Raw genomic sequence first — 17,765 nt, forward strand, 5'->3', positions numbered from 1 at the left:
CGACGTAACATCAAATTCCAAGCGTTTAAAATTCAAAAGCCTGGACTTTTTTGATGAATCCGATTTTTTGTCCGATTTTGATGAAATCGCGGCGGTTCTGTACCGCCGAGCGTTGCAAGGCCGTGTACTCGGCCGAGTTGCCGCGTTTTCGAACATGGCCTGCGGTTGATGAACTATAGTATTCGTCGGTTGAGTGTTCCCGAATCAATGTGAATTTTAAACTGAAAAATTGTATTTAGAACTGAAGGAGAGATGATGAAATCGACTCAAACAGACAAATCAATCTATTATTAGTGACTTTATAAGTTGAATCAATATATAATTATGAGTGATAGAGGAAGGTTTGAGAGATAAGAAGACAGTCCTTTCAAGAAACGTTTTTGCAAGAGAAAAAAAGATGAGAAGATCAATGGAAATAGGTTCGAAGCTTTTTGAGAAGTTTGATGGTGACGTGACCAAACAATACTCTCTGATTGGTTGAATATAATAAATGACGTGGACAGCTTTAGAGTGGAGTATATAGAGCTTTTAGTATAGTATAGATAACAAATCAAACTTAGAAGAACCAATTATTTATAGAATAATCAAATACTAATATCTAAAAACCAAAATCGAAATATTGCCAAAAAAACTAATATCCAAAAAAAATATTTTCATGTATTATATATGTAACACATTGTAATTCAATTTTATTTAACAAAACTACAGAAATTTTATGCACTTTTACCATATTTTTAAAATTATAGTTTTAAATTATGTTAATATAAAATGTAATTATTCATTGTCTGGAAGTAATGCACTTTGAAAATACATATATTGATTTTGTTTTGTAATACTAGAATTGCATAAATTTTGTTCATTTTTACCATATTTATAAAATATAATTAAATTTTATTTTGCTTTTTGAAAGTTTAATTAGTTATCTATTTTTCTATCAATATAAAATTAAATGTAATTATTTGACCCAAAAAAAGAAGTAATTATACATGTAGCTCGCAGTTTTGTTTTATATACACCAACGTTTACACCAAAAGTAATATTATTTATTATTTATGTTTCTAGTTTTAAAATTTTGTATCTTTTATTATTTGTAATTGATAAATAATTATTTTTATCACATTTAGATTATTATTTATATTTTTATTACTTGTAAGTGATAAATGATAATAGTCACTTAGTGATTTATTTTGCAATTTTTTTTAGTTTTTTAATTATGTAAAAATAAATTAAAAATACAAATAATACAATACATTAATGTTTAATTACAAATTTGACAGTAATTAACTATATTATTAAATAAAACACGATAAAATATACATTTTAAAAATTTGATATGATGAATAGTGTTACACAAAATTTAGCGTAAACTATTCACATTACATCAAATTTGGTGGGATAATGTCAATTTTGGTGTCTTGTTGGAGATGACATTATTGTATGTTCTCTTTATTCAAGTTCTCCATATAAATGTTAAGTTCTCTATATGTTCAAGTTCTCTTTATTCAAGTTTTCCGTATCCTTATTGTATGTTCTCTTTATTCAAGTTCTCCATATAAATGTTTTTTTTTCACATCCTTTCAGTATACTATATGTTAAAGTTCTCTATATGATACTGAATTGTAAAAGCATTAGTCATCTGATAGGAACATCGAGAGTCAAGATCTAAAACATGAAGAGCTGCTGTTTTTTTCATTTTCCGCGTAAATCCAATCTTGATACACACATTAATAACCATGAAGATTGATCCACTTTTCATTCGAGTAGAGCAAATGCACCATTTTGTCAACATCCATTTTGAAAGATCAAGTGATTGTCGAGTTTTAGTCGTTCTGAAAAGGCAGAGGAAAGGTACTTGTTGATTGTATTAAACTTAGGAGTAAAAATTGGAAGATGTAAGAACATTAGGGTGTAGAAGGAAGATTTAATATTCTTCCTACTTCCTGGACCGAGAGCCAAACCGGATTCATTTATCGAAAATAAAACTGAAATTTGTAACTTTAGACCTGAAATTTTAATGCCAAATCAATATAATAAAACCAAACAAACCATAATATATTTAAATTGTAAATTAAATTAAATATATACAAAGCTACGTTTAGATTAAAATAAATTACTTATATTTTATTCACTTCCTAACAATAATTAAAATAAAATTCAAACCAAACCGAAAATTGTGAAACCAAATCAATCAAAAAATATAACCCTAATTCAGGTCTACTTTTCAAAATTCAGAAAACTCAAAACCAGTATAAATTTCTAACCAAACCGTACCAATTAGAAGAAAAAGACTGATGGCACCTTCCGCTGACATGCTTCAGTTAAAACAGTGTGCGTTTTGTTTTGCGGTTGTTCTCCAACTTCCTCGTCTTCTTACAACATATTGTACTGCCTTTTATCTTTTTCTCTTTTTCTCGTCTCTGTAACTCTGTCTGATTTCTATTTATTTTAATTCTTAATAAGTTTATTTTAAAATTTTCTGAATTAATCATTCATCTGAGAAGGTGAACTCTGCATCTCAATCAGAGCTGGCTCTAAAATTTATGGGATCTGAATCAATTAGGGTATAAAAGATAGATAATCAATAAATATACATGTTTTGGATAGTTTAGAACTCGAATAATGTATACTCATATGTTTTTGAGTTCTCACATATACAAGTTCAACTTTTTTGGTTCGACTACTATGAAAATATCTTAAATTTTAATTATATATATACTTTCATGATTAACTATTTTCCATAATAATAGTCAATCAAAATTTGGTAAACATAAATAATTTCATCGAAGTTTTTTATTTTTGAAACACAGACGTTCGATGAAATTAATTATTTTTATTAGTTTTTGACTGACTATTATTATGGAAAATAGTTAATCATAATTATTTCATCGAAGTTCACAATTTAGAATCATTACCTAATAAAAATGTATTCAAAAGTAAACGTTTTGAATAATTTATTTCTAAAACATAAATCATTTTGAACCGGATGTAATATATATTAAACATTAAAAGTTTGTGAACCAAAACAGATTTTTCATCTGGTTGTTCATAAGATTTTTTCATCTGGTTGTTCATAAGAACTGGCATTAGGTGAACTTATCTCTTTTCAAAGTCATTTTGTAAGCACTAATAATTAAATGGTTAATTTAGTTTAATTTCTCTTGTTGGTTTTAAATTTTTTTGATATTATTTATAGCTTTTTTTATGTGTTATTGTGATACTTCTTCTAATCATTTTATTTTTATTTTTATTGTAACTGCCCTTTCAATTTCTTTTATACCTCAACAGAGGAAAAAAAGATATTGAGTTGTCATTGTGATTGGTATGTAATCTTCAGTTTTTGTTTTCCTTATCTATATAATGAATACTAAGTCTATGTGTCTCATTATTCCCTGATATATTATATTGGGAATTGGATATTGGGCTAGGGTTCTTAGATCCTTTGGTTGCTAACATCTTTGTTTTTCTCAGTTCCTAGAAGGGTCATCTGGTTTTGTGGAGTGAATTGATTGATTTCAATTCAATGGTTCTTGCAGCAGAATCTCGGATCAAAGAGGTATCTTCTTCGCTTTAAAAGCGATTTATCGATTAATCGTGTGTTATCATCGATTTGATTTATTGCTTATCGCTACAGATCTTACTCTATATCACATACTTGATTTAACAATATTGAGACTGTAGATTAGGCCTTAAATGATACTCGATTGCTTAAGTTGATTTACCAATGTTAATCATGATTCCTAATTTTTGATCGGATCTCCGATGATATTTATAGTTTATTCTGAGCCCGATTTGTTTGCGGCTCGCGATGATGATGAGTTCTATAATCCAACATGAATTCCGGTTTTTGTTCCAATTGAAGATGACTTTTATATTTTATCCCGAGTCTCGCTTTTATCGGGATTCGGGATGATGAATTTTATAATTTATCCATAACACAAATTTTTTGCGATAGAGTATGGTTTGTATATTTCACCATGAGTCCTAATTTTTAGTTCATTTATATTTTCATAAATCATCAATAGGTGACCTGGATTTTCTCATGAATAAAGTTTTCCTTTTAATGTTTTTCAGGAAAAGGAGGACACCAATGTAGGACCTCCTAATATCCCCCGTCATCCAGAGGTAAGACCAAACTTTTCAACTTGCTATCTGATGTTACTCCAAAACGGCATATAAAATCACATTTTTCATTACATATGTAGGTTCTTGCTAGATGGGATCCAGCTAAAGCACGGAGGCCAGACATTGCTGAAGCGCCAGTATTCTACCCTTCATTAGAGGTAAATGCTTGTCCTCCATCTTGTATTCAGAGGTTTTGATCGTAAGTTTTCTTCTTCCTCAATCCTCATTTTTGTATTGTACCGTTTGGGTGTTTAGGAGTTTGAAGATACAGTTGCTTACATAGAAAAAATACGTCCCTCAGCTGAACCATATGGTATTTGCCGTATCGTACCACCCTTGAAATGGTCTCCTCCTTTTCGGCTTAGAGAGAAAAGTATATGGGAGGGTATAAAGTTCCCCACCCGGGTTCAGGACGTGGAGCTGCTTCAGAACAGAGGGCCTGTGAAGCAGAAGCAGAAGAAGAAACCTAAGGTAAGAAAACGGAAACGAAGTTCCTCCTCCAAGAGACCTCCTAGCTCCGTTCCCGCTTCGGTTTCGTCTCCCGAGGAAGAAGAGGCATTTGGTTTCAACTCTGGCCCAGACTTCACTCTTGAGGAGTTTGAGAAGTACGCTCGGTGTTTCAAGGAATCCTATTTCGAAAGTAAAGAAGGTAACGCTCCGTCGGTTGAAGAGACTGAAGGAGAGTACTGGAGGATTGTAGAGCAAGCAACCGATGACGTCGAGGTATATTATGGAGCTGACTTAGAGAACAAGGTTCTTGGAAGTGGATTCGAGAGAGGAGACACTTCTGGTTGGAACCTTAACAACTTGCCTCGTCTCTCGGGCTCTTTGCTATCATTCGAGCGTGGAGACATCTCGGGCGTTCTCGTGCCATGGGTCTATGTTGGGATGTGTTTCTCAACCTTTTGCTGGGTAAATAAAAAATAATAATTAACAATTAATATTTTTTTATTTTTACTAGTTTAACCTAATAGTTTTGAAATGTAACAGCATGTGGAGGACCATCACTTATACTCAATAAACTATAATCACTTTGGCGAGCCAAAAGTGTGGTACGGAGTTCCTGGAACCCATGCAACGTCACTAGAGAAGGCCATGAGGAAACATTTACCAGATCTTTTCGAGGAAACACCTGATCTACTCCATGGACTCGTCACTCAGTTCTCACCATCCATTTTGAAAGACGAGGGAGTTCCGGTTTATCGCGCGGTTCAGCGTGCAGGGGAGTATGTTCTCACATTCCCTAGGGCGTATCACGCCGGTTTCAACTCCGGTTTCAACTGTGCAGAAGCTGTGAACGTCGCTACCGTTGACTGGTTATCTCACGGACAGAACGCTGTGGAGTTATTGAGTGATGAGAACAAGAAAACGTCTGTGTCTCATGACAAGCTTCTCCTTGGAGCAGCTTACGAAGCTGTTAGGTCCTTGTCAGGTGGTGGGGGAGATAGTGGAAAGAGCTTAGCATGGAGATGCTTCTGCGGGAAGAACGGGACTCTTACTAAGGCAGTGGAGACTCGGTTACGTATGGAAGAAGGAAGGATTAAGGCTCTTGGAAGCGGTTTCAATTTGATAAAGATGGAGAAGGACTTTGATTCGAACTGCGAGAGGGACTGCGTAAAGTGCTGTTATGACTTGCATCTCACGGCATCTGGCTGCAACAAATGCTCTCCTGGAGAGTATGCTTGCACTAAGCACGCTAACGAGCTTTGTTCATGCGAAGGGAATGATCGGTTTGTACTTCTTCGTCACACCGTAGATGAGTTGAGATCGTTGGTTAGAGCGTTGGAAGGCGAAGCAGAGCATCTAAAGACTTGGGCTTCCAAGGTTAAAGAACCTAGAGGTTTTGATCTGAACCTTGAGTATCAAGTGGATGGCGAGTTTGATAATACTTCAGACGCACGCCATGATGCATCCATGTTGAACTTTGCTGCCTATGTTCAGTCGAGTACTGGAACCATAATTAGAAACTGAGAGGTTCGTTGGAAGAGAAAGATTGCCTCATCTCAAACACTTCCCTGAACTTAACCAGAGAAAGACATTTTGGGGACATTTTGGTTTTTGGCATTTAGTTTTTGGTTTTTGATTTCCAGTAGATTTTAGCTAAAAACTTGAATGTTGCTTTTAGATTTTGGTTTTCATTTCCAGAGTAAAATAAAATACTAATAAACAAAACTTATTATGAAAACAAATAGTATTATCAGCAAAAATAAATAATTATATATTAAAAATTATTTTAATATGAAACAACAAAAAGTGTTATAAAATAAAAACTACGAGCTACATGTATAATTGCATTTAATTTAATATCAATAGAAAAACAGTTAACTAATTAAACTTCCAAAAAAACAAAATTTAATTATATTTTATAAATATGGTAAGAATGAATAAAATTTATGCAATTCCAGTATTACAAAATAAAATCAATATATGTATTTTCAAAGTATATTACTTCCAGACAATGAATAATTACATTTTATATTAACATAATTAAAAAACTATAATTTTAAAAATATGGTAAAAATGCATAAAATTTCTGTAATTTTGTTAAATAAAATTGAATTACAATGTGTTACATATATAATACATGAACATACTTTTTTTTATATTAGTTTTTATTGCAATATTTTGATTTTGGTTTTTAGATATTAGTATTTGATTATTCTATAAATATTTGGTTCTTCTAAATTTGATTTGTTATTTTTATAATAATTATTTTTCATATAAAATATTCTTAATAAATGTGACCTACAAAAATCTTACTATGATATTATTTTGGATCCAAAACGTAAAGCCGGTTTAAATTTGTTATTAGACTTTTTTCAAATATTTCATACTAATCAGAATTATACATTAGATAACATTTGTCTAAATTTCTGATGTGAAATTTGAATTTATTTATTAATATAATCTGTATAGAAATGCTATAAAACTATTTTTTTAACTTTTAAACGAAACATGTATATAAAAGCTGAAAATGTTTTAAATCATATTATTTTGGTTGTGTGAATGAGTTCTAGAAGAGTCTCATATAATGAACATGGTTTCCAACTGTTCATTTGAGTGTGAATAAAGGGGGAGAAGGATATGGTGGATTTGAGAAAATTAGTTTCTGAAATTTGTGCTTAAAATGAACTTTAAAAGATAGAAAATAAGATATGGAATAAAATAGCTGAACATTATTTAAGGTTGAACAGTAAATGCCCTTGGCCGAGTTACTCGACTCAGTGCCGGCTTTGACCATGTGCTGGCAGTGCTTTTGCACAGGGCCCCACTTGTCTTTGGTAAATTTTCTTTATAGTTTAGGGCCTTTAAATTTTGATTTTATACAAAAAAGATCCTTTGTGACAAAAAAAAAATACAAAAAAGATCCTAAATTTTTAATTTGTATAGCAAAAAAAGGCCCTAAAATTTTTGATTCTGCACAGGGCCTATATATGCTCCGGGCTCGACTTACCCATAAAACAAGCAAGCAACAAAACACTACAAAAATGAACAAAAGCAATAACGAAACAAGAGTTTAGCTGCACACATACAGAAATCATGCAAGTACCAGAAGTAACAATACTACAAAGATGACAGAAAGCAACAAACAAGAATCTAGCTGCTCCATATACAGAAACGGCCTTGTGATACTCACAGAAAAAAATAGGTTTCATAGTTAAAGAGTTTGTAGTTTTTTTTTTTGAATAACACGAGTTTGTAGACTAAATAGTTAATATGGATTAAAGAAATCCGAAAGTGGAACAATTCGATAGAGGTAAGGAAGAGAAGGAACACATTCATTCCATTCGAGATCATTAAATCCTAATTGTTACAAATGGACAAAAAAGATGATATTAAGAATTTTTACCAAAAAAATGATACTATCTCTGTTCCTAAATGTATGATGTTTTAAAGAATTTTGATGTTCCAATATATAAGATGTTTTTATTTTTCTAGGCAATTTTTTACTTTATTAAAAACTGTGCAATTAATCATATTTGATAATCTATTTTGTAATTGGTTGAATAATATTAATTTATAGTTTTAATGATATTTTTTAGATAAAACAATGAATTTTTAATATGCTTGTTTTTATCTAAACATCTTATATTTAGGAACCGAAGGAGTATTAAGAATTATATATGCAATTAACTGGGAGAGTACATGTGTTCGAATGCTAAGGTATATTAAATCAAAATATATGTTCTTACAAAAAAAATTCGTGGATAAACTCACAAATTAAACTGAAAAATAAAATATATGTGTAATTAAAAAGAATGTGGTGTGATATTTTTATCTCTCGGATGAAAGGGTAAAATTGTTCGGCTTCGATACAAAAGTCGTGTTCGACTGTTTCGTTTATTTCTTTTGGGTCAACGTTTTGTATCTGTTTTCTTTCTTACATAGTTACATCCTTTTAAAAGTTTTCTCATTTCATATACTGGCTGGTGTTCACCAAATAAGACAAAGGCACCGCTGAAATATCTACTTTTGTTTGATCTTGTGTATTTTTTCTTTGTCAACAATTTAAACGCTCAACGGCTTTAATGCCATTATAACGTTATAAGTTTCCAATTTTCTTCTTTTTTTATTGACGTCTCAAGTATTTTTTTTATTTGAATGATATGGCAAGAGACCAAAAGTTCAATCCAAGAATGAATAAACATATTTCAAGTCCCTCTCCACGATTTTCAACACGACTTAAATTATTATCTCTTTCTACGTATGTAGAATTCAACTTGACAAAAAAATCAAAGCAGTTTATTCATCAAAAATTGTGAACCTTACCCTTATTTTCCTTTCATTTAGAGATCATTGGTTTCAAAGAATATGTACAATGATCAGTTAGAGACCAAAAATAAAATATACAAAGAACTAAACAAGAATTCAAGAAGAAAAGTACCCCGAAGATTAGGCTTAGCTTGACTTCGTTTCAGGATTATTCAGCTATAAATGCAAATAATTAGGACATCCTAGTGGTGGCAACGGTGGAGGCTAAGGGGACAACCTCGGCGAGGGGAGTGGGGAGAGGAGTCGGAAACGGCGAAGTCCGACAAACAGGACATGTAGGATTGAGTCTAAGCCACGTGTCGATACATTTGAGGTGGAAGAGATGGTTACAATCTGGTAGCTGCCGCAGCAGATGATTCCCCTTGTAGTCTCCTAAGCATATTGAACAACACGACGACGTTGAGCTTCCCTTTGCTTCGGAGTAGAGGAGCTTCGGGTAGCTTTGAATGGTGTCCTCGTCAAGACCCGGGACGACGTCGATGATGACATGGTGGTGGAGATGGTGGTGAACCCGTGTTGAGTCTTGACTTGTTTGCGAAGGTGAAGAAGAAAGCTGTCTACGTGTGCAGAAGTAGGAGGTGAGGGTGATTGTGGTGATGAGGAGGAGCACTCCTATGGAGACTCCAATTCCGTATCTGAATCCTCCTATGTCGTCCGTACCTAGGAGGTGGTTGTAGCCTGGAATCGGCGGGGGTGGAGGCGGTTGGAAGGTGTTCATGGGCGGTTGCGGTTTGTTGGGATTTGGAGGAGGAAGAAGAGAGATAATAGAGATGTTTGGTCAGCTATCTGATTATAAGACATGTAAACTGAAGCATCTTGAGATTATCAAAAGTCAACGCTGTTAGAAAGAGAGAGGAGATGCATGTGAATGAAGATAAGAAAGCTTGACAAAGCAAGCATGGTGTGACTTTTGGATTTAGTAATAACATCCGTATATGAAACTGCTAGTATATATAATAATAATATTGTAACGGTAAGTTGAATAAGCATAGACACATTAATTCTTTAATTTACGTCATGATAAGATTTTGACCCAAATGAGATCAAGTTTGTTGATTTCAATCGTATTATATAAGATGTGGTTAAAAACAATTAGTTCGGAAAGAACATATATAGATGAATTTTAAGTCTTTAATTAAACAACAATCACGTTTAGTGAAAAAAAAAAGCGGTAACAGATCATTGATTATGTCGTTTTTGCTAATTCATTTTTGTAATTAGTAATCAAATATATAGAGTATTAAGCTACTACTAATTGCGGTTTTAATCGAGTCCAAACAGAACAATGATATTTTAAGTTTTTTTTTTTGCTAAAAAACAATGATATTTTACGTTGCAAAAATTGTTAAAAGATTTTAAATCATTTGAAGTCAGTGTCTTCGTCGCTACGCATAATTGATATTGTTGTTAAGTTACGTTTAATTATCCTTTATCTGTGATTATTTTAATCCATTCACTAATTTTATCACCCTACGTAACGTTAGTTTCCTTCTTTAACATTTCCAAGTCGCAGTATTATTTTATTTTACCATTAGTTTCTCCCAATTCAAAACTTTGAAATCTCTCCACAAACTGGAAACACTATTATTATTTATTTGTCCTGTACAAAATCTCTAAAAGGCCACTAATATAATAAACTTTTGTCTTTGCTGGTCATATAACAATATAAATTGTTTGTGTGTACAGTGAATTCGAGGAAATTGAAATTCAACAATTTAAATTATGGACATTAACATTGTATTATTTAAACCAGATGTTGACAACAAGAATTAAAAAAATATTAATCACAGTAGCTAAAAGTTGAATTTAGCCTAAAATCATAAATACACAATGTTAATCTTCTCTTCTTTTTTTGCATTTCACGGCCAAATAGTTATGACACCAGTCACACACCCGATAGTCCGATACGGTGGGTGCACAGTTGTTATCATAAACTTAATGCGTCGTTGCATGCCTGCATGATGTTTATTTTTAATATACGGAACAGAGCGCTTACAATGATTAAAACATCATAACATAACATATGGACAGATATATAAATTGGAAACTGAATATAACATATAGGAATACAGACAAACGTATGTATAAACGAGTATACCATACTTTTAAGAATTTTGTAAGCAAGTTGCCTACCAACTGACCACCACGAATATTGATTTAAGCATACCATCAACAAAAATGATTGGAACATGATAACAAAAATGATTGGAGCATGATTAACATGGGTTCTTAATTTAGGGTTCTTAACTCATGATTTGACATAATTTTTTTTTATACTTTTCGACTAAGAACCGGTTTTTATATCTCTTATTTAAGAGACGGTTCTTACATTTTCTTACTTTAAAAGCTAAGAAATAGTTCTTATATGAAGTTAAAAACCCCACCCTAAAACCCTGGATTAATCATGGTCTTATAGTTAGATATTAGCGCATAATTAATAGGAATTCTTAGCGGAATATAAGAAATTGTTTCTTAACTTTTAACTAAAAATGGTAAGAACCGACTCTTAAATTATTTAAGAGCCGGTTCTTAACTTTTTTAGTTAAAGGTTAAAATATGGTTTTTTATATTCTGTTAAGAACTACACCCGAAGAATCTCCTATTAATCATAGATTAGTTTCCCGTTACGAGGCATTTTAGTTAAAGGTTAAGATATGGTTTTTCTATCAAAATGAGAGGCATTTGATAAAAAGACCAAGCCTTTCTATATACGATATGTTTTTTTTTTTCTTATTGGGCATCTAAAGAGTTGTGGTTAGACACATCGTTTCCTCGGCCCATAACTGAAAATGGAATTCACAATCTTGATGAATGCCCAGCTAACGAATACAATACTTGGCTATCTACGCATGAAAGGTACCAAAAAGGGTTACTGGCACCCTTCACTCCTTCAGAGTTGAATGAGCTCTGGCTACACCCTTACACTTGAGAATTAGACATACAAACTCAGAAATTAGATTCACGTCAATGAAAGTGAGCTGCATATATTATTAGAAGTTACCAAGGCGTTGGTAGCCTAGTGGTAACACAAGAGGTTCGTTCGTTTGTGCATTCAAATCACCCTTGGTACGGAGGGTTATTCTTTAAATCGGAACTAGGACATAAACCGTGCCATACATGCACGACTAAATTTCATTTTAAACATTTATTTTGTTCTATAAATTGTTTGAGTTCGTCTTTCTTATCTTCTAGAAAGATCATAGGTTGTCACTGAGATCTGAAAGTCAAATATATGAAGTGTCAGTCAGGCGTCGATATCAACTCTACATGAGTCATCCTAAACTATTAATCTTAATTTTCTATTCAGTTTTAAATGTTTTGAGATCTTTTATAAATATTTTTTGTAATGAGATTTAAAGATTTAGATGAACCCGTGTTTAATAATTCAAAAATTAAAATATAACATATAAACTCCAAAATATGAATCTAATTTAATAGATTAGATATATTTTATTTTTTATTTCAAATAAAAAATTTTAAAAAAAAATTCTAACAAAATATTTTAAAATATTATTTCCAAAAAGCAATCAATTTTAATTTTAATTATCAACTAGATCTCGACCCGCACGACCGTGCGAGTTTTTTAATTACTAAAATATTTTAGATTATGCAATAAAATATATTAATAAATTAATATAATTTAGTATTATATATTATCTAATTTTATAATAATAATTTTGTGGCGTATGATATTACGACTATAAAATTTATAAAATTTGTATTTTTGTAACAAAATTTATTTTAAAAACATTATTATGTAACAATATTGATTTACATAATTTTTGTTTTATTTCTAAATTTGAAATATATATATATAAATGAAATTAAGTTGAACCGAGAATTTGGTATAAAATGATTAATTAAACCAATTTAGTATAGATGTTTAAATAATAAATCGAATTGGTTTTCAACTCAGAGAATACACAGATGTTAATAACAGCAGACTAAAATCTTATATATACGATATGAATAAATATTAAATGTTTCATCTATGAAGGCATGTGTAATTAATTGTATTACATGGTAAAAATATTTAAAGGTATGACTTCTAAGTTATCTAAATTAAAAAAGTTACATATGAAATAAGTCATAATTTATGTGCTAAATAGATAAGATATTTTCATTTTTAAATTAGAAATAAAGACAAATATTTCTTTTAAAAACATTTTTTAAATATTTTAAAATTTGTGATATTAGTTTAATATAATACTTTTCATTTAAATTTTGATCCTTAACTAATAATATTTTCAAATTAAAATTTTGTACATGATTTAAATTATTACATGTGAACTATAACATTGTTGTGTTTTAAAATATTATATTAAACAATTAGTAATATGGTAAATATTACAATTAATCATGTAAACAAAAAATTATGTGTGTAAAATAAAACTAATCACCCACACGGTTTTGCGGGTCAAGATCTAGTTTTCGTTTTTAAATTAGAAATATGAACGAATATTTATTTTTTAAATTTTTTTTAATATTTCTTAAATATAATTTTGAAAATTGAATCAATTAAAAATTGTTATTATTATTAAAATATTTTTAACAGTATTTTAAATAATTATTAATTTTTATTTACAATCAACACTAAATTAATATTTTTTGTCATCAACTAACTAAAATTTAGTTTATAATTATATGTTTTGATAATTAAAAATTTAATTAACTAATCTCGGAAATATATTTTAAAAAGATTCCAAAAGATATTTGAAAGATTTTATTAGATATGTCTTTAAAATATCTGTTAGTATTTTAAATAAAAATAAAGATATTTAAAAATACTATAATTAAGTTACGTAAAATTTAATAAAATATATTAAATGTTATTGATATTGAACTATCATCAAAGTGCGTCCCCACTAAAATCTAGTCATATATCATATATTATGGGTTTTAAATTCTGGAGGTTGATTATCAGTTGATCATATATGTACATAATGTCTAAGAAGCGATTATAAACTAAAGCCGACTGATTTGATGGTTCTTTTCAGGTGAAATGCTTCAAATAATCGAGGTGGGTCATCAGTTGATCATATATATATGATGACGTAAGTGACTACAAGAAACTAAAACAGAGGTTTTATGGTTCATTCCAGGTGAAAACAGAATGAATTAAATTATAGTAACCGGTTCAGAATTGGAACTATACCGTAATGTATTTGTCTAAGGACTGGTTTGATAATGGTTTATATTACCAACATTGATTTCACATATTTAATTGAATAAGGAAGCAAATATATGTTTGTTAACCGAACCGTATTATTAGGCGTGGATGGGAATATTTGGAGTGATATAGTAAGGCATATTATTAGTAATGAATAAATAATAACTGATTTCTAGTGATGGTCCATTTTTTTAAAAATCACACATGAATCAAAGTTGTGATTTCTGTTTTAATATATTAGATAAAATATAATTAAATATTTTATGTGATTTTTAATTTTTTATAAATATTTTATGTGATTTTAATTTTTATTTTTAAATCAAAACTGATTTAATTTTAATTTATATTTTAATGATAATCAGAATTTTAATTAATTAATTACTAAAATAAATTGCAAATAGAATTTTTAGAGATTTTTTTATGCCAAAAAATATTACTCCCTCCGTTCCTAAAAAATGTATGTTCTGGAAAAAAAATTTGTTTTAAAAAGATACATTTTTTACTTTTTCAATGTATGATTTTATGAAAAATTGTAAGTTTCAAAAAAATTAATGGTGTTTATTGAAGTTCTATTGGCTTAAAGTTATGGAAAATTGTTATTCACAAAAAACAATGCATATTTAATGAGTTTTCTTAATATATGTGAAAAATCTAGAATATGCATCTTTTAAAAACAGAGGGAGTAATAAGTAGTAAAAAGACATATACTACTGACACATTGATATCTATATAGTTGGCATCTTTGTCTCTCTAGCTTGTGAAAACTAACTACTCTTTTTGATTAGGTCTAAAAGTAAATCATATATATATGGTTATCTAATGTGGTTTTATATGGGGACTATAAATATGGAGGATTGCCCATACACATATATATTGCCCAAGGATACTACAATCTCACGATGTGGGATGTTAATAACCCCTTTCGAGATGTGGGTGGGAAACGGTCCAGTGGAAACAACCCAAGCCCAACATCTCGGACACACCACAGCAATATGGGCCACTTGTACATGCTACATAGGTAGGAAACTGTTTATGTAAGAAATCATATACTGGGCTTTACCATGGACTCTGATACCATATTAGTAATGGACCTAACTCACACTCAAAAGCTAGCTCTCCCATACACATAAAAACGTTGCAGAATGGAAAGATTTCACAACACAAAAGATATTAACGAGGCAGTTGTGTTTCTTGTTTTTTTAGTATCAATTTTTTTTGTTCGTTTATCTCTATAGAACCTTTAATACAACTCTGTCTGGTTCCCTTATGAAGATCGATACTCAACACAACACACTCTTTATTGATAAACAAGAACGATTACAAGATAGCTTGAGGCCTGACTCAGTCTACACTCTCATGTGAGTGCATCTTGAATCATCGATCTCATACGATCAGGTCTAGACTCATACGTCTAACCAATTACAACATCAAGCATGATCCTAAACATCACTCAAGCTCTCCTTTTATACTTCATCTTCTTCATGTTTCAGAGATCTAACGGCAAAGCCTCTCGCCCATCTAGAATCTTCCCCTTGCTCTAATGCTTCCACGTCATCCTCAGCACTTGCCACATCACAGACTGATAGATGGCATAAACTCGATATATATATTGTATAACCTAATTATAGTTATTACCTAATTATAAGGGATATATTTATTTCAAATGAGTTGTGAATATGTCTAAATTTAAGTGATAACACTTTTAAGTAGATAAAAAGTAGGAGTATGTTTTACTCCATCCGTTCCTAAAAGATTCATATTCTAGAGAAAATTTTTGTTTAAAAAAAATACATATTTTTATATTTTCAATGTAATTTTTGTCAACTAATAATGAGAAAGTGTAAAGTTCAAAAACATTAATTGCATTTCTTAAAATTTTATTGGTTTAAAAATATAGGAAATATAAAATTACAAAAAACTATGCATTTATAGCTAAATAATATGTTTTATTAAAAAAATATGAAAATTCTAAAACATAAATCTTTTAGGAATAGATGTAGTAATAAATTAGATATCTAAAGACTGACTCTGGACTTGGGGAGATTATAGACCTAAGGTCTGGTAATACTACTTTTAAAAAAAAAAATCTTCTATTACTAGAAGAAATATTTACCAAGCGGGGATTTTCTGAGCAAGTAATCATGAAATGTATGAATACACAGGTTCTTTATATATTGAAATGTTGATGATAGTTAAAAAGTCTTATCGATCACTGAAATGTATGAATATAATGACTATGGAATTGATTGCATTTTCAAGTCGATTACCATTATCCCGTTCCAATTTCTAGCCACATATATATGTCCAACTATGTCTGTCAATGTCACAACCAGCAGATCTTAGCTCGTTGACAATTATGTGGCCGTAAATCTATATGGACACAGACTGACAAAAACGCTTTAAGTATTTCAGCATGTTATTGGTTGGCTAAGAAATTGATTAGTTTTGGCAATTTTGTCAAAATCAAAAGTTTTTTTTTTGAATAAATAAATTATAAAAGGTGGAGAAAATAATAGTGAGCCGGTCAAAGGTTAAAACCATAGTCGTAGAGTGGGTGCTTTACGTGTCTATGTTGCAGTGAAATCACCTTCGATACGACGAGCGAATAGAATCGTCTTCATTTGCGGCGCCAAAGTTGCTCGGTCGTTCACGTCGGGTCCACAGATTTATGATATATGTATGCATAGATATTGCATGCACAAACAAATATACAAGAGCCCGTGTATATTTATGCACCTAAAATACAATTGGATCAAAACATTATATAATAAATTATATAAATAATTAAATATGTGGATTCTCATCATCTACCAAACTGTAAACATACGAAAAGTATTTTCACGGGAGTATAACAAATCAATAAGTTTGGTTGTCGCAATTACTACTCCAAGTCCCACGGAAAGGCAAGAACGCTAGACTACTACATACTTGCGTATAAATTGAAAATCATGTATTGAATGAATTTTATATGGCGCATTTAACTGCAAAGACAATAGGGTAAGGTTCGAACCCCACATTATCTATCTTTGAATGTGTTATGGGACCATCAACACTTTCGGAAACAATATCATTCGTCTAATATTTTCTTTATTCAAAAAAAAAAAAAAGAACAACGATGAATTCATAAACCCTTACAAAGTAGCGTAAACAATGTGGCCGACGTACCCTTTTATATTGTTAATTTTGAGAAAAATATCAGAATACAAAATATCAGGACTGACTACCGACATCGTTTCATGGGTTCTGTGGGGTATCTGGAAGGCAAGAAACCTCCTTACTTTTGAGAACAGAGCTATCCCCGCACATAAGGTGATGACTGTCGCCATCTCCTCTGCTCGTGAGTGGTCCTCAGCTCAACTAGCAAACGCCCCAAAGACTTCAACAACAGCAGGCTTGGTCATGCCTCCGATGCTCCCCCGACCACTGCTTACCTGCAACTCCGACGCCTCCTGGATACAGGCGACGAAAATGGCGGGTCTTGCTTGGGTTCTTTCTGATTCAAGAAATGACCAGGTTCATACGGGTCAAGCCCGCTCTCTTTCTGTGTCATCACCACTCATGGCGGAAGCTTTGGCGATCAAGGGATTGCTCCTGGCGGCTTCACACCTCTCTTCACCAAACGTCTGGATAAAATCCGACTCCTTAGAGCTCATCCGAGCTATCAACTCGAATACATTTCCTATGGAGCTCTATGGAGTTC

The 17,765-nt window shown here is 31.1% G+C and overlaps 2 protein-coding genes across 2 annotated transcripts; one reads left to right on the plus strand and one right to left on the minus strand.

Annotated features, from left to right (window-relative positions):
• The first annotated feature begins 770 nt into the window (after positions 1 to 770).
• Positions 771 to 7,399, plus strand: LOC106448901 (lysine-specific demethylase JMJ15-like). Its single transcript, XM_048778503.1, has 5 exons — positions 771 to 3,553; positions 4,072 to 4,122; positions 4,203 to 4,280; positions 4,378 to 5,034; positions 5,113 to 7,399. The coding sequence occupies exons 1-5, from the start codon at positions 3,521 to 3,523 to the stop codon at positions 6,091 to 6,093; spliced, it is 1,800 nt and encodes a 599-aa protein (XP_048634460.1). The 5' UTR covers positions 771 to 3,520; the 3' UTR covers positions 6,094 to 7,399.
• A 1,480-nt stretch (positions 7,400 to 8,879) lies between these two features.
• On the minus strand, positions 8,880 to 9,852 carry LOC106450226 (RING-H2 finger protein ATL70). Its single transcript, XM_048778504.1, has one exon. The coding sequence runs from the start codon at positions 9,611 to 9,613 to the stop codon at positions 9,068 to 9,070; it is 546 nt and encodes a 181-aa protein (XP_048634461.1). The 5' UTR covers positions 9,614 to 9,852; the 3' UTR covers positions 8,880 to 9,067.
• Positions 9,853 to 17,765: the final 7,913 nt, after the last annotated feature.

Source organism: Brassica napus, chromosome A4 (assembly GCF_020379485.1).
Source record: "Brassica napus cultivar Da-Ae chromosome A4, Da-Ae, whole genome shotgun sequence".
Classification (NCBI taxonomy): domain Eukaryota; kingdom Viridiplantae; phylum Streptophyta; class Magnoliopsida; order Brassicales; family Brassicaceae; genus Brassica; species Brassica napus.